The 18,850-nt window shown below is 36.8% G+C and overlaps 1 protein-coding gene across 1 annotated transcript; it reads right to left on the bottom strand.

Annotated features, from left to right (window-relative positions):
- Positions 1–14,914: 14,914 nt before the first annotated feature.
- LOC140169109 (uncharacterized) lies at positions 14,915–18,380 on the bottom strand. The gene is made up of 2 exons (XM_072192375.1): positions 18,282–18,380; positions 14,915–16,237 (listed from the first exon to the last, which is right to left on the bottom strand). Exons 1-2 carry the CDS (start codon positions 18,374–18,376, stop codon positions 14,989–14,991), a joined length of 1,344 nt encoding a protein of 447 aa, XP_072048476.1. The 5' UTR covers positions 18,377–18,380; the 3' UTR covers positions 14,915–14,988.
- Positions 18,381–18,850: the final 470 nt, after the last annotated feature.

Below are 18,850 nucleotides of genomic sequence, written 5' to 3'. Positions count from 1 at the left end.
AAATCACTTCAGGTGGGTTCTAAGCTGACATCTGCTATTACTTTTAATTGATTTCATTAGAAACCAATTTTGTTTTGTCTCTAAACTAATATCAGTGTTGATCTTTCCAATTTGAGGTCATGTACGACATTTCAAGTACAAAGTCATGTCAAGCCATATAGTCTCGTGGCATTCAAAACTCAGGTGTGTAAACTCTCGGCTCACGGATATGTACCCAATCCATTCCCGGAATGCTTTGCGACCTATTGAAATCATCAACGTCAAGTTTGAAATGGCATGGATACTATCAGTCTGAGGTGATTATACCATGCTATTCTCACGACATGTCATGATCAACTTGAAATGTTTGCGTCAGTGGCGTAGCGTGGGTCATCATATATGGGGGGCACCGACCATGATTGGGGGCATCGGGTCTGATGGGGGGGGGCACAAGCAGCCGTTTTTCGGCAATTTTCCTGTGGGAATTTCTAAATTATGCAATCCCCCGTGCCCCTATGACGCTACGTCACTAGTTTGCGTTTTGGCCGGCCGTCTTGGTTCATCAATGTGCAACATTTTAATGTGTTAAATTGTTCCAAAAATTGCACCACTTTTATTCTTTGGTATACTTTCAACACAATTATTCAGCTCCTGAGCTCCATTTATTTCAAATGAGAATAGCTTTTTTTAAATAAATATTTACTCTAAACAATTTTCATCTACTTGCATAATAATTACGCAGTGCATGATGGGAAAACACTGAATCAACGTCTAAGTCGCGGCATTCCAACTCAGGTGTGTAAACTCTAGGCTCCCATGCATCTTTGATGTACCGCCTTTGTTAACTCATTGGGATGAAACATTGTTTGCTTGGCCTATCTTACATGCCGTCTTTTGTAGCAACGTTATTTCTCAAAACAAAATGTTGCTAAAGGTGGTCTGTTTCAACTCCGTACTATTGGAAAGTGCATTGAAATATCGCCAGATTCATTCACCAATGACATTGTACATGACAATGGGTAACATGCTTGACTTTGAAAACGCTTTATTTCATAGAGTGGTTTTGTGAAGTGTGTGCACGGGGTGGGTGTGTGTGTGTGTGGGGGGGGGGGGGGTGTGTGGGGGAGGGGTGTGTAGGGGGAGGGGTGTTTGTGAGGACACCCAGCAACTGAGACCGTAGTTTTTTAGTGTAAAGTCAGGTAAAGTTTTAATAGCAAAAGATGAGTCTGCAATTTGGGTCTTAGTTGCGGAGCTGCTAAGTCCTCGGTTTGATTTGAAAAAAAAAGATGTAAGTCCTCGTCTGCAAAGATATACAAGTAGGAGATGGGTGTTTGTGTGTCGGTGTGGGAGGGATTGTGGGTTGTGTGGGTTGTGTCAGGTGTGTGTGTGTGTGTGTGTGGGGGGTGAACCGGGATAGGGATGTGGGGTGTAGGGATTATACTTTGAAAGATAAATAACTATTTACTAATGCTTAACAGCTGTTTGTATCTGAAAACCGCGGCCTAATAGCATCTTGAAATTATACTTCTCAATGTGTTTTTGCACATTATTCTTTTTGTTTAAAAAGTCTTCTTTATATTTCCATTTCCCGCTGCAGAACAAACAAAAATAAATACAAATAAATAAATAAATAAATAAATAGAAAGTAAAATAGAAACAAATTTATTTTTGGTGAGACAAATTCTATTTTTATAATTGCGCAGCCATAATAATATAATATCTACCGATGTAGCAGGAAGGCAGTTTTATTGAAATCAAACACAATAATGAAAAAAAAAATCTTTTTGAGAGTAAATATTTTCAGCATATTATTAAATCATTCCTGTAATTCAATTTTAAAACAATGAATGTTCTTGTATACCTAACCCCAGATAATGTCTGAAAAACAAAACAACCTTTAATCAAAAAGCCATGACATCAAGATCATAGCTCAGTTTCATGTTTCTCTACTTAACAAGCCCTTAACATAAAACATAATTTCATGAACAATTTTAACATGATGAATTGAAGTTATTTAATAGGAACCACACTGACGAACCAATAACATGTCAATTTAATAAATGAGATGCGACAGCGACGAGCGAACTGTTCCAATTACTGATTCTCTCTCCACTTACTTATCTCAGTAAGACGCTGTAGGGAGTAGAGGCGAGGATGGTAGACCTATAATAGTTGCACTTCCATTCAAGCAACTTAAAGGGATAGTACAGTCATTTTGATTTACTTATCTCAGTAAGACGCTGTAGGGAGTAGAGGCGAGGATGGTAGACCAATAATAGTTGCACTTCCATTCAAGCAACTTAAAGGGATAGTACAGTCATTTTGACTTACTTATCTCAGTAAGACGCTGTAGGGAGTAGAGGCGAGGATGGTAGACCTATAATAGTTGCACTTCCATTCAAGCAACTTAAAGGGATAATACAGTCATTTTGACTTACTTATCTCAGTAAGACGCTGTAGGGAGTAGAGGCGAGGATGGTAGACCAATAATAGTTGCACTTCCATTCAAGCAACTTAAAGGGATAGTACAGTCATTTTGACTTACTTATCTCAGTAAGACGCTGTAGGGAGTAGAGGCGAGGATGGTAGACCAATAATAGTTGCACTTCCATTCAAGCAACTTAAAGGGATAGTACAGTCATTTTGACTTACTTATCTCAGTAAGACGCTGTAGGGAGTAGAGGCGAGGATGGTAGACCTATAATAGTTGCACTTCCATTCAAGCAACTTAAAGGGATAGTACAGTCATTTTGACTTACTTATCTTAGTAAGACGCTGTAGGGAGTAGAGGCGAGGATGGTAGACCTATAATAGTTGCACTTCCATTCAAGCAACTTAAAGGGATAGTACAGTCATTTTGACTTACTTATCTCAGTAAGACGCTGTAGGGAGTAGAGGCGAGGATGGTAGACCTATAATAGTTGCACTTCCATTCAAGCAACTTAAAGGGATAGTACAGTCATTTTGACTTACTTATCTTAGTAAGACGCTGTAGGGAGTAGAGGCGAGGATGGTAGACCTATAATAGTTGCACTTCCATTCAAGCAACTTAAACGGATAGTACAGTCATTTTGATTTACTTATCTCAGTAAGACGCTGTAGGGAGTAGAGGCGAGGATGGTAGACCAATAATAGTTGCACTTCCATTCAAGCAACTTAAAGGATAGTACAGTCATTTTGACTTACTTATCTCAGTAAGACGCTGTAGGGAGTAGAGGCGAGGATGGTAGACCTATAATAGTTGCACTTCCATTCAAGCAACTTAAAGGGATAGTACAGTCATTTTGACTTACTTATCTTAGTAAGACGCTGTAGGGAGTAGAGGCGAGGATGGTAGACCTATAATAGTTGCACTTCCATTCAAGCAACTTAAAGGGATAGTACAGTCATTTTGACTTACTTATCTCAGTGAGATGTGGCAGGGAGTAGAGGCGAGGATGGTAGACCTATAATAGTTGCACTTCCCTTCAAACAACTTAAAGGGATAATCCGGGGGGATAATACAGTCATTTTGACTTACTTATCTTAGTAAGACGCTGTAGAGAGTAGAGGCGAGGATGGTAGACCTATAATAGTTGCACTTCCCTTCAAAGAACGTAAAGGCGGGGGATAATACAGTCATTTTGACTTACTTATCTCAGTAAGACGCTGTAGGGAGTAGAGGCGAGGATGGTAGACCTATAATAGTTGCACTTCCATTCAAGCAACTTAAAGGGATAGTACAGTCATTTTGACTTACTTATCTTAGTAAGACGCTGTAGGGAGTAGAGGCGAGGATGGTAGACCAATAATAGTTGCACTTCCATTCAAGCAACTTAAACGGATAGTACAGTCATTTTGACTTACTTATCTCAGTAAGACGCTGTAGGGAGTAGAGGCGAGGATGGTAGACCTATAATAGTTGCACTTCCATTCAAGCAACTTAAAGGGATAGTACAGTCATTTTGACTTACTTATCTCAGTAAGACGCTGTAGGGAGTAGAGGCGAGGATGGTAGACCTATAATAGTTGCACTTCCATTCAAGCAACTTAAAGGGATAGTACAGTCATTTTGACTTACTTATCTCAGTAAGACGCTGTAGGGAGTAGAGGCGAGGATGGTAGACCTATAATAGTTGCACTTCCCTTCAAGCAACTTAAAGGGATAGTACAGTCATTTTGACTTACTTATCTCAGTAAGACGCTGTAGGGAGTAGAGGCGAGGATGGTAGACCTATAATAGTTGCACTTCCATTCAAGCAACTTAAACGGATAGTACAGTCATTTTGACTTACTTATCTCAGTAAGACGCTGTAGGGAGTAGAGGCGAGGATATACACCAATAATAGTTGCATTTCCTTTCAAACAACTTAAAGGGATAATGCAGTCATTTTTACAATATTTTACTATAATAGTTGCACTTCCATTCAATCACCTTAAAGGGATAATACAGTCATTTTGATTTACTCATCTCAGTGAGACGTGACAGGGAGTAGAGGCGAGGATTGTAGAGCTATTATAGTTGCACTTCCCTATAAACAACTTAAAGAGATAATACAGTCATTTTGATTTACTCATCTCAGTGAGACGTGACAGGGAGAAGAGGCGAGGATGGTAGACCTATAATAGTTGCACTTCCCTTCAAACTACTTAAAGGGATAATACAGTCATTTTGATTTACTTATCTCAGTGAGACGTGACAGGGAGAAGAGGCGAGGATGGTGGACCTATAATAGTTGCACTTCCATTCAAGCACCTTAAAGGGAAAATACAGTCATTTTGATTTACTTATCTCAGTGAGACGTGACAGGGAGTAGAGGCGAGGATGGTAGACCTATAATAGTTGCACTTCCCTTCAAACAACTTAAATGGATAATACAGTCATTTTGACTTACTTATCTCAGTGAGAAGTGGTAGGGAGTAGAGGCGAGGATGGTAGACCTATAATAGTTGCACTTCCCTTCAAGCAACTTAAAGGGATAATACAGTCATTTTGACTTACTTATCTTAGTAAGACGCTGTAGTGAGTAGAGGCGAGGATATACACCAATAATAGTTGCATTTCCTTTCAAACAACTTAAAGGGATAATGCAGTCATTTTTACAATATTTTACTATAATAGTTGCACTTCCATTCAAGCAACTTAAAGGGATAATACAGTCATTTTGATTTACTTATCTCAGTGAGACGTGACAGGGAGTAGAGGCGAGGATGGTAGACCTATAATAGTTGCACTTCCCTTCAAGCAACTTAAAGGGATAATACAGTCATTTTGACTTACTTATCTCAGTGAGAAGTGGTAGGGAGTAGAGGCGAGGATGGTAGACCTATAATAGTTGCATTTCCCTTCAAGCAACTTAAAGGGATAATACAGTCATTTTGACTTACTTATCTTAGTAAGACGCTGTAGTGAGTAGAGGCGAGGATATACACCAATAATAGTTGCATTTCCTTTCAAACAACTTAAAGGGATAATGCAGTCATTTTTACAATATTTTACTATAATAGTTGCACTTCCATTCAATCACCTTAAAGGGATAATACAGTCATTTTGATTTACTCATCTCAGTGAGACGTGACAGGGAGTAAAGGCGAGGATGGTAGAGCTATTATAGTTGCACTTCCCTATAAACAACTTAAAGGGATAATACAGTCATTTTGATTTACTCGTCTCAGTGAGACGTGACAGGGAGTAGAGGCAAAGATGGTGGACCTATAATAGTTGCACTTCCCTTCAAGCAACTTAAAGGGATAATACAGTCAGTTTGATTTACTTATCTCAGAGAGACGTGGCAGGGGGTAGAGGCGAAGTGGTAGACCTCATTAAACATTCTCTATTAAAGCTTGGAATCAAGTTGTGACGTAATTGACCATTTCGAGAACTTCGAGAATAGTTTCGACCTGGACAGCATCTCAAATATTTATATAATATTGAATGGCTTTGAGTGTGATACAAGAATATATTGCACGAGATAGAAAATATTGCACGAGTCGAAGACGAGTGCAATATTTTTCTATCGAGTGCAATATATTCTTGTATCACACGAAAATAAGCCATTCAATATTATTATTATTATTTATATCAGGCTTTTGATATGCGATAAAATGAAAATTTAAGCCTAGCCACCGGGTGTAACCAATGTGTATTGTAATGTAAGCTTAGGCCTACCTTTTGACTTTCTTGTTTTCTGCTCTTTACTCTCAAAAGACAATCTCGGAATAATTATATGAAGGTTATTTGTAGATGTGGATTATATTTCCTAAGTTTATCATCATCCAGAATTGCCGGGAATTAAGTTTGTGATTTAACTTGTTTATACAGTACGAAATCTCCTGTGAGCCGTTACGGTGTCTGTATTGTTGTGCTGTTGTATCATGCCGCGTGTTGGTGCTATCAACATGGTAACGCGCGACGCGTACGCGATACGCGTACAATATTAAAAAAATATTGTATTGCATCCGGGTATTTTGCAAATATTGTACAATATACAGTTTTATTGTATCGCTCAAAAGCCTGATATAAATAATAATTTTGAATATTGTATGTACAAAGTATATGCCAAGAACAGCTAATGCAGCACAGCCAAGCAGCTAAGATGGGATTTGTTATCCAAAAATCTTGAAGCTGAAAAGTTGCTATCTCATATCGCTAATCCTAAGATTACAAAGCGCCGCGGCTGCACATATCGCTTACTGATAATGGATGTGAGACCTCAGACAGTAATAGGCTATTCCAGAAAATAAATGCACACCCCCTATAGAGGAGTTCGGATTTCCGGACTTTTTGTCTAGTCGTGATTTTTGGAAATCCAGACTTTTAAAGTGTTCAAAGGCCAAAAAATCCAGCAGAAAAGTAGCTCAATATTAGAAATTCTCAATTTGAGAGCCAAGCCTTTTCAAGTGAAATTGGCAACTGGAATTTCAGTTGTTTTTAAACAGCAGTCTTGGAAATCCAGGCATTTATTTTCTTGAAAAGTTACTCCTCTACAGGGGTGTGCACTTATTTTCTGGAATAGCCCGATTGAACTTGTCAAGTGTGGATGTCGCGGTGAATATACCAGTCAACTTGTCATGTACAGCACTTTGCAAATGTAGTGACTGTGGTAACTTGCTTACTTGCTTGCTTAAGATGAGTGGTGTCCTCGAACTACGACAGCACGCCAAGTCCTTCTGTCCTACATGGCCGTCCCCAAATCCATAACATCCTGTCCAGTGTCCTGTTTCAATACATCCACGTATGTTAGAGGGGGTCTACCAGGTTTTCTGTTTCCATGTTTTGGTGTCCAATGGATCAGCTTGGCCACAGGCTCATTTTTGCTTCTGTACGCGTGTCCTGCTCTCTCTGATCTTTTGTGGTAAGACAATTGACTATGATGTGACAATTCAAGAAGAAGACTTTGACCAGGTAGGGCTACTTGGTTAAGGTTAAACAAAGGACAAGCAGTCCTCGGATGAAACAAGTTAAAATGTCAATTTTAATCGAGTTTAATTGGTTAACACATATATATTCAGACACATGAGAAACTCCTCACATAATCAAGCGTATAAAATTGTTTTTTTTTTCCATACACAATGGAATGGCGGCTATTTTGAAAGCCTCCATGGTAGCTGAATTTGTTCATATAGATGGTAGACATTCACGAATTCGGAATCCTCGTCATCATAAACTAGGGTATTGCCATCATTTTTAGGTTTTTATGTTACCCACATGCTGAGATATATATGCAAAAGTGTATTAAACATGGCGGCCATATTGAAATTCAAGACGGCGGCTAAACCAAATTAGTCACAAGTAAGGTGATGTTTTTAATGGAATCACTGGTATCATAAACATGGGTACTGCCACCATTTTTCTCCTATGTTACTCAGAAGCTGAGATATAGGACAAAATATAATGAAATGAAAAATGGCGGCCGAAGACGCCACTGACAAAAAACCAATTGGTACCTTATTTTTTTGAAATCAGCATCCCAAAATAGACAAATTCAGCTGGATCCAAATATCTGACATAAGGAACTCTACTATAATATGTCATGAACATGCTAAATTTGAAGATTGACCATTTCACTATCAGATGAGTCAATACCTGTGAAGTTGAGCCGGGTGTGACATTTAAATTTCTTCCACCATGGCGGGTCTTGGAGGACACACTTCTGTACATCTCAATCATGATAATATGTAGACCAAAGTCGCAATCATGAGTCCGCCACAATTTGAACTGTAAGATAATCAGTCGTCACTACGAAGCATAACACAGTACATGCGCAGTGTAAACGGCTGGTGGAATAAGTCTAGATAATAATATGCACATTTAATTTGGCACACTCAATGCCGATATTTAGCTTTATACAACCCAGTGAGTCTACCACATCAGATGAGCTTTTACATGAATAAGATGAAATAGTGATTATATTGCGATTCCCGTCGCCTTTTGTAACAGACTCATTCTAGCGTGGCAGACTAAAGCTGAATTTATACTCAATCGCCGAGCGATTGCACTTAAACGCTTTTGAAAAGCGATGGGCAATCGCCGAATTTTGCGATGCATCGCTCGTCGCTTTTGCATTTATACCCAGCAAACACAAAAACGTTTTTTAAACGTTTTAAATAAGTTATATTTTGGGTTTTGGTTTAGGTAAAAACGTTTTAATAACATTAAAATGTCGGGTTATATAAAGGTCATGAAATCGTTTTAAAACGTTTTGTATGAAAACTCACTACAACAATATTTTTAAAATGTTTTCGAAATGTCATTGTAGACTATTTTTGCAAACATTTTTGGCCAAATATTTTTTCAACACTTAAATAACATTATGTTAAAATATTTGCACCCAGCAAACACAGAAATGTTTTTAAAATGTGTTTTACAAAACGTTTTAATAACATTTAAATGGCCGGTTATATAAAGGTCGTGAAAACATTTTAAAAACGTTATTGTAAATATTTTGGGCAAACATTTTTTGCAAAATATTTTTTCAACCCCAAAATAACATTCTGTTTAGAATGATTTGTACCAAGTTTTCAAAATGTTTTTGGAATGTTATTAAAACGTTTTTATACCCTTTATATAACCCGACATTTAAATGTTTTGTGTAAAACATTTGTGTTTGCTGTGCAGTAAATTACCAACAAATGTTATTTAATGTTATGAAAACGTTTTATACCATTAATGTACCCTTTATATAACCCGACATTTAAACGTTTTCTGACAACCTTTTATAACCTTTTGCGAATGATGTCGAAAACGTTTTGTGTTTGCTGGGTACTTATCAGGTGATAGCGATTGCAGACGACAATTAAAATATTCTAAATGCCACAAAATACATTTTTAAAACATCAGTTGCTGTCAATAATTATTGCTTTGAATTAATTCATCACCAAAAATTAATAATCGAGAAAGGTAAATTAATTAGCAAAATAATAGATTCAGATGGTTGTAGTCCGGTGGCAGAGCAAGGTTAGATGGTTTTGCCAGTTAAAGTAGTTTTCTTTGCTGATTATTACTCTTTCAGTGGTACAAAATAAGATTTTGGGGGATGTAAACTGGTAACCCTTGGGCAAATAGAAATATTCAAGATGGCCGCTATGGATACTAAAATTAAGCTGGGTTATTCACTAGCGGTACCATAATAAATGATAACTTATAGTATTTTGTGTATTTTTTTTCCTTTTGGATGCTTTAAATATAAATTATATACAGTTTTAAACATGACACTCTCGCAATTCAAAATGGCCGCTGTTAAACAAAATAAACAAAAACCATTAGTTTCAAGGTAAAGTTCTTTTGCCAGATTTTGTTTCTTACAATAATTAATGTACACCCTAGAATTAAGCAGATCCAGTTTGACATTTTACTTCTTTACAATCGCATAAAAATCCAAGATGGTCACCACCGAAATGAAAGGTAGAAATATAACACATTTTGGAGGACTTTTTGCAGGGAGTGTATTGAGTGACAGCTCGGGGTAAACAGCTTTCCATTTGGTGATATCTGAACTGATATCTGTATCGAAATTATCTGCCCAACTTGTACCAATCCTTCCTGAGCTGAGCGCCTTCAATTCCTTGACGACTAATATCAACAGCGCCTGCAACTGCAGCCGAAATTCTTGAAGTGTATGACCGATCATTATAGCAATATATAACCCGGTACATGTGGTTTATAATCATCTTTGAATCTCTGAGTAAGACGCCCAATGCCACTTTAAGATCCATTGCTTGCTTTTGCACAGGGCTTCTTCCACTTCGGCGAGGAAATTGCAGCATGTCAGATACTGATTATGCAGCCAAATCCTCGTCGATAGGGACATTGTAGTGTGACTTTACAATGCGAATGTCTTTGCACTCTCGTACTACCTGTTTGGCTACTCTTTGGATGCTACTGCCTATAACAGTTTCATTATAACTTCACATTTCACGTGCGTTAAAGTTGCAACGGAATACGATACTACTAGAATAACTTTGTGATGAAAGAACTAGAAGCTCTCCGGTAAAGTTTGTTTGGAGTTCTTCATTGAGTCACCTACGATAAGCACGAGTTAATGTGATTTCCAATTGTGTGCAGCATTCCTGATACAATTCAGCAGGTTTCCAAATGCGACTCTTATTACCAGATAAGACATCTACAGCATGTTTTCATCAGTTGCATCTTCTTCAGATGCTGCAAAATCACATCGTGTATTGCGTTTGTCACTAAAAACAGTAAAATAATGCAGTTTGTTTGCTTGTTTCATTTCTTCGTTAACCGGGAACATTCACTGAATTGAAAACACAATCATCTGTTCTTCCTTGAGGCACAGGATCTCTGTGATGCCTAATTCCCATCGCGTGAAGATCACTCACAGAGATTTCTAAACGTTCTCTGATTTCATTTGCCTAGCTCTCACCACGATCGCGCATTTTGCTATCAGATACTCAAATTTTGGCATAACGTTCATGTGTAGATATGTACATATATGCAAGCTTCCATCTGTCTGGATGCTTTGAATCTTTTGGAGTTCACACAGTTCCCCACATTAGTATTCCTGGAAGTCAAAGTGGGGGGGGGGGAGATCAACGTAGTCGTTTGGCGGACTGGGTAGAACCATCTTCTACATAATTGCCAATATTAGTTTTACGTGTGTATTTACATTTTTAATGATAGTTAATCTTAAGAAACTTATCATTTTTCAAGCTGACATACAAATCATACTCATGGCCCATTGTTCGAGAGCAACGATGAGCATTATTACATTCGTTCCCGTATCGGTATGTGAAGATAAATTTAAACAAATGCATACTATTTCAATTAAAAAATGACTGAAGAAAATAATTATGCTGTCTTTTTTCTGCGCACGTTGGAATGTTGTCTCGCTGTATAATATAGGCCAGTTTGTCATCAGAGGATGATTTAAGCACTTCCCAGCAAGTCTTGCGGTTAGCACAGCTGTGTGAGTGAACATGACACCACTGCCCGCCCACTGCAAACACACGTGCATGGTTAAATTTGAATTTGGACTGATATATTTACAATAAATACACATTCAAAATGCCAGTCGATTTCACATTTTATGTTATCTACAGAAGGTGTGAATTATCCTTCATGCATACATCACTTTAGATCTGAAATCGACCAAGTAATAATGACACACGGGCAATTCTAAAACAACATCTTTTGCACAGAGTTCAATGGGATTTGAAAAGTAAAGTGGCAGTTGAAACTCTAGTGATAACACTTTTACAGTGCATGATGGGGCTTCCTTAAATCATCCTCTGGTTTGTCATTTTCAAAACTCAACCTTAGTCCATACAAATGTGGGCTATTACTCAAATTACTCCCTTGGAACAGTAATCATTATTATATCTTCACACAGTGTATTTTCAAAGAGTGTCATACAATTATAGCTATAATTCTCAGGTATTTGTGTTAAAGAACATATTTTATGATGACAATACACATTTAATGAGTTTTAATTCAATCTAATTGGTGTATTCTATTGCTAAAATGGTCTGAAAGACAGGTAAAACTTTATGCAAATGGTTAAGAATGATTAAATTCAATAACAAGAAACGTATGAGTATCATATGTTATGCAAACCATTCAATATGTTAAGAAAAGACAGTTACCTATTATGAGCATACATTACACAACTCACGGGACGCCATCATGGACATTTGGGATCACTGAAGCGTGTCAATTCATAATCTACGTGCATATATTAGATATTGAGCACACGCTACCATTAATGCGCACTAAACACGCGATAATTATTTGTTTTGTTACAAAAAAATCATTTGAATGCTATTTAAGAGTTACGTGTCGGCCATTTTGAATATCTCGGATTGCCCATGGGTGACAATTTCACACCTCTTAGAATCTTATCCTACACCACTCAAAGATCATTTATCAGCAAAAAAACTAACTTTAACTGCCCAAAACACTATAATTATTTGGTATGATACCATTTGTCACTAAAACACCATTTGAAGGCTATTTCAGAGTTACGAATCGGCCATTTTGAATATCTCGGATTGCCCAAGGGTGACAATTTTACACCCCCTAGAATCTTATTCTACACCACTCAAAGATCATATATCAGCAAAAAAATAAAATTTAACTGCCCAGAACAGTATTTGGTATGATACCTTTGTCAATAAAACACCATTTAAATGCTATTTCAGAGATACGTGGCGGCCATCTTGAATATCTTGGATTGCCCAAGGGTGATAATTTCACACCCTTAGAATCTTATTCTACACCACTCAAAGATCATTTATCAGCAAAAACAAACTTTAACTGCCCAAAACACTATGATTATTTGGTATGATGTACCTTTTGTCACTAAAACACCATTTGAATGTTATTTCAGAGATACGTGGTGGCCATCTTGAATATCTCGGATTGCCCAAGGGTGACGATTTTACATCCCACGGAATATTTTTCTACACCACTCAAAGATCAATAACCAGCAAAAAACAAACTTTAACTGGCAAAACCATCTAACCCCAAAATATGGTGTTTGCAGCCGGACTATTGTATATGATTGGTTCACGCATTCACGTGTCAAGCGATATCGCAGAGAAGTTGAGATTTCTTCAACTTGCAAAAGCGACGTCGTTTTTGCCACGGCGATTTGAATCGATTGATCGGCTTCACGCTCTGGAAATGTAAGTAAACATTGAGCATGCGTGAAAATCGCTTTTCTGCAAAAGCGATCGAGTATAAATTCAGCTTAACGCTCACTGCCTTGTGTTTATAATTTGCTTGCTAGAGGGAAAAATCCATATAAATTTTGTCACTTTTGAAATGATCTCTTTTATTGAAATTGGTATAAGTTGGAAAAGGAAATTGCATCGTACCGCATCAAAACAAAATTCTACATCTACCAATCGTTAATGTAGTAGTTTTAGGGTCTTAAAGACGTGGCTTTTGTTTTAAGTGTAAAGATGCTTTAGTGCGCAGTATCGTTCTGTACATAAACACCTCAAAAGAAATAAGTCCCCCCTCTGAACATGTCGTCATAACATCGTAAGGTTTCGTTTTGTACCAACAAAACTAACTTTGAAATAATTCTATGACTGTTTATTAAGTGCTGTGTGAAAATGAGAGATTTCCATGACTTCAGGGCTGAATGAGCCTAAATTGAAGACAAAAAGTGCCCTATCCAAAAGTCACAAAGTAGGCCTATGCTTGTTAACTGCAAGGCGTATTGGGACAAGGAATGGAACTGACCATCTTACAACTCACTGTGCTGAACTCTGCACCAAGGGGATTTGCATGGCTGAATGATCAAGAATCGATACACATTACAGTAAATGTTCACTTGGTGAGGATTTTAAACTGCACTCAAACGCATGGGGTTTTCCATTAGTAACAAGCCATGAATCAACTTTTGTGACAAGCATAGGCCGACTTTGTGACTTTTGAAAAGGGCAGTTTTTGCCTTCAATTTAGGCTCATTCAGCCCTGAAGTCATGGAAATCTCTCATTTTCACACAGCACTTAGTAAACAGTCATATAATTATTTCAAAGTTAGTTTTGTTGGTACAAAATGAAACCTTACGATGTTATGACGACATGTTCAGAGGGGGACTTATTTCTTTTGAGGTGTTTACATGTATTGCGTAGTATTAAAGTAAGAAATAAATTGTAACAGACCCATTACAGCGTGGCAGACTAACGATCACTGTCTTGTGCTCGAGGGAAATTCTATATAAATTTTGTCACTTTTGAAATACACACCTTTTTCATTGAAATTGGTATAAGAAAGTCGAATTGTGCTGCATCAAAATCAAAATACGCAGAACAAAATTATACATCTACCAACCATTAATAGCTGTTAATGTAGTAATTTTAGGGTCTTTAAGGGATCTAAAATGAGCGTTTATTGCGTTTCGACAGTATTTTTTGTGGGACATGAGAGCATCTCAGACCTATCGAATTGCATTCTGAATACGAAGCATGTCTTTCTGATATCAAATAATTTTCATTTTTGAAAATCACAATATAATACAAATTTTATGACAAATTATAAAAATTTGATATTTTTCAAATTTTGATATATAACAGTCCTCGAAGTAAATTATATAAATCTAATGATATATTCTTAAAGTGTATGTAGCAGGGAGGAAAAGCCGACGGTCAATTGAAAATGTTGACCTTTCATATTGAAGATATGGATTTTTTTCCCAAAAAGACCTAATTTTTTTGGTGTTTTGGCTTTTCATCCCAGCTACATACACTTTAAGTATAAATCATCAGATTTATAAAGTTTACTTCAAGTACTGTTAAATATCAAAAATATCAATTTTTAATGATTTGTCATAAAATGTGTATTAAATTGCGAATTTCAAAAAATCAAAATTATTTGATATCAGAATGACATTCTTTGTATTCAGAATGCAATTCGATATGTCTGATGTGCTCTAATGTCCCACAATAAATACTGTCCAAACGTTCATACCCCAGCCCTTAAGAAATCACTTTTGTTTAGAGATGCTTTAGTGTTTAAAATAAGTGTTAATAAAACCATATACCTATTATGATAATACCTAGTGATGAAAGGCGGGCCATGGGACAAAGTTTGACAGGGAGCGTGTATTCGTCTTTTCCTTTGCTACGACCGATGAAAACCCAAAAGAACGGTAATCTAATACTTCAATTTCAGATTTTATGACTGGATATGCGGTTGGACTGAAAAACTGACTTATATCATCTAGTAATATCTTTACGTTCTTGATCCTAGGAAGTGTGGTTAATAATTCATATAGTGTCCTGAGCGCATCCCTGTCACTCACCCGGACTACAAGGTTTTCAAGCATGGGATGGTGTGACAATGATTGCAAACTTGAAATACACGACGACGACATCGTACTTGACTTATTTTGAATCAACTCCAACGTTTTTAATTTCTTTAAATAAATTCCAATCAGATTAACCATTGATGACGACACAGAAATCCCGCTTAATTCAAGTGTTTCTAGATTTAGTATTCCTGGTATCATCATCTCAAATGATTCATCTGTAAATCGTACGTTTTTCAAAGCCAATACTTTCAGATGTGTCCAATGAGCAATGGATTGTAAAAGATCATCAATCTTGATATGGTCGCGGTCTCTGTAGTCGCAGGAGTGTAATTGGTTATTTAGTTTAAAGCAAGTTAACGACGTCAGGGACCCGATTGTTGACGACAAATTCAAATCAGCTATACTTGGTTTCCAAGACAAATCATATTTGTTAATATGTAACTCACGTAGACATTTCATCTCCGACAGCTTCTCTATCAAGTCCAAGTGTAGATATTGAACAGTAATGGTAATCGTTCGCAAATGAGGACAATTTTCTAACCATGATATAACGTGTACACAAGAATTTTTATCAACACAATTGCAACGGAAGTCCAATCGGTGAAGATTTTCATAGTCTTTATGATATTCCTGCTTTGTTAATCTTGTCCTTGAAAGTCGTTGGTAGTCTTCGTCAAGCAATCCAAGAGTGTGTATGTTAGGACAGTTAACGCGTAAATAGCTCATGATTTCATCGTTGACTACATCCAAATAAATCTCTTTCAAATTTATACCAGCATAAAGAGTCATGAACTTTAGCACGGGTTCTCTGTACCTTGGGAATTGCCATTTGAGGGGAAACTCTCGATACTCAAAAACGTCTGGGCCATTATTTGATACAAACCGATTGTATAGTCTGTCAGACGCTTTAAGTGTTCTCTTTGGACCTTTGTCTCTGAAGTCGATGACAGTCCAGGCATGGTTTCTGATTATCTTATGCCATGTCTTGCTTACCCTGTAAAATGATAATAGCAAATAAACAATAGAATACATAGTATACGTTAGAAGACATTACATAATTCGCGCTAGGGGGTTGTGTAATAATAATGAGTCCTGATGAGGGTAAAATTGTTTTGACACGTTGAGGAGGGAGCGATTTTTGACACAAACTGCTTAAATCGTCTTTAAGAACCATCATCATTTCTGATGGGACCTTTATTTCTGAGTCGATGATAGTCCAGGCATGGTGTTTGAATATCTGATGCCATCCATTGTGTTTTGTCAAAAAAAATGTCTTAAATGATGTTTTTTATTGTATTACTCTTTGATGTAAGTTGTTGTACAGGGTGGGCCAAAAACAACTTACCCAATTAAAAAGGTTCATATCTTAAAATTGAAAAGTCTGCTTCAAATTGTTTTTAGATATTCGTAAAGAACATCTTCTTAAAAGTATTTGGTAAAAAAACTATCCACAAATGTATTAAAAACGTGACGCTAGTTTTAAATCAAATGGTCAAAATTAACTTTGTCCACGCGAAGGCCTACTAGCTGTCGCGTCGCATCACTTGCAATACCGAGCTCGATAGAGAATGAGAACCACTCAGTATACGCACAAATTTGTTCAGCAATTTTATATAAAACAACCAAATAAATCAAACATAAACAATTTAAATTTCAAGCTGCTACGATATTTCGTCATGATATGCAGCTTTCTTGCTGCAAAGATATAAAAACAATTCTCTTCAAATATGCGCAAAAGCAATTGTAACCTCAGATCTCATTTTTTGTCAAATGTTTTCTACAAAAAAGTTTGCACTTTTTGCGTTCGTGGTATGTTCGGCCGGCAAATTGTTGCGTCGACAACTGACTCTGGGGTTAGCTGCAAGTTCCCTTTGAACCGCTGCAATATTTGCAGCTGAACGGTCAGTTCTTAGACGTCCGCTCCGTGCTTTGCATAATCTATTCATCACACTTCTGAGGTTGTTGTTAATGTGTAGAGTTGTGGTAGGTTTTGGCGGGACTCTTTACGTTCGGGAAACGAATCCGAAATTGACGATGCACTTCCAAAAAGCTTTCTGTTCGTAAGTATACCTTCCATAAAAGTCCTCTCTTGTGATCTTGATACCTGACACCTTGCAAACCTATTTAGAAATAAGCCACGCAGTCTCAAAATGCACGAAGACCTATTTAAAATTAAAAACTTGCGGCAGATTGTAATTACACTTGTAATTGTGTAATTTTTATGCTAATTGTTGGTCAATGACAGGAGTGAAGTTCGAGTACATGACCAGTAAATGGGGATTAAAATCGATTGTATTTCTTTCATGCATATTAAACAATCATCACTTTTCAAAGACAAGCCAAACTTGTTTACTAATTACATGTATGCCTAACGCTTATGTAATCCTTACTCTTAGCAATCGGACAAATCCCATTGAATTACGTGTGGACAAAGTGATTTTTGACCCTCGGACGTAAAACTAGCACCATTTTGTTAATTTAGCTTCTTTTGCTTTCATTTCTTCATCACATACTCTTAGAAAGATATGCATTTAGAATATGTAACATTATCATGAATAACTCATCTATAATTCGAGCAACCACCCCCTGAAATTGGGTAAAGTTGTTTTTGGCGCAAACTGTAATGTGTGCAATCGTATGATATAATGTTGTATATGCCGTTTTTATTAAGGGAGAACAGTGCCAGTGCATTGATTGGTCACCCCACGTTAAATAAGAAATAAATAAATAAATAAATAAATAAATAAATAAATAAATAAATAAATAAATAAATAAATAAATCTTGTTTACCCTATGAAACCATAATCACAAATCAATCAATATTACAGATTAAAGTTAAAAAACAGTTGCATTCTTCATTTTGATCAGTTCATTGTGATCACTTGAAATATTTTCAAATGTTCATCTGGCTTGAAACACCATATCTGGCTTGAAAACAAATTTAGCATGTTTAGAGAGGGTCGTATCGCTTTGCAAGTTAATACATTAATATAATTATTATATAAGAAATCTTAATTTTGAAAACAAGATTTTCTTACCTCATTACCATTAACTTTTCGTATAGAGACAAGTAGTTGAATATAACCAACAATGTATCGATATTGAGCATATGAATAGGTCCCTCGTCGACCATGTCGACAGGCGCTTTGTTCTTCAATAATGTAGCATCCATTTCTGTAGATATGATAAGATATAAAATATGATTATTAATTAATCAAATTGAGTTAGCAGTTGCAGTGGCAACTAACGGGTTTTTATTCTCAAGGGCATTGGGGATGGGGTTGTCAAGAGAGGGCAGCAAATTTGCCTACAATTGAGCGATTTTGTGTGATATTTGGTTCTGAATAGAGGAACCGACGTATGATTGGAAAATGCCACGTAAATTATGCCCCTCCTGCTCTGTCATGGCACCATCACTAGGCAGGACCAAAATCCAGGGATGGATGGATGCATACATTCGTGGAACTTCGAGTAGAATATTTGTCTTTTTCATATTATGCACAAAATACATTTCATGTCGAATCTGATGTTTAACAATAACCTTAACCTGAACCCTAACCCCAAACCGTCAAACTATCTCTAACCCTAATATCAACACATCCCGGAC

This window comes from Amphiura filiformis, chromosome 14 (assembly GCF_039555335.1).
Source record: "Amphiura filiformis chromosome 14, Afil_fr2py, whole genome shotgun sequence".
Lineage (NCBI taxonomy): Eukaryota > Metazoa > Echinodermata > Ophiuroidea > Amphilepidida > Amphiuridae > Amphiura > Amphiura filiformis.
Note: the sequence above shows the minus strand (reverse complement) of the source record. Positions and strands in the feature narration are given on the sequence as shown.

Coding starts and splice junctions, on each gene's coding strand:
- LOC140169109 (XM_072192375.1), bottom strand. CDS start 18,376: ATGGTCGACGAGGGACCTATTCATATGCTCAATATCGATACATTGTTG. Junction 16,238..18,281: donor GAAAAGTTAATGGTAATGAG/GTAAGAAAATCT, acceptor ATCATTTTACAG/GGTAAGCAAGACATGGCATA.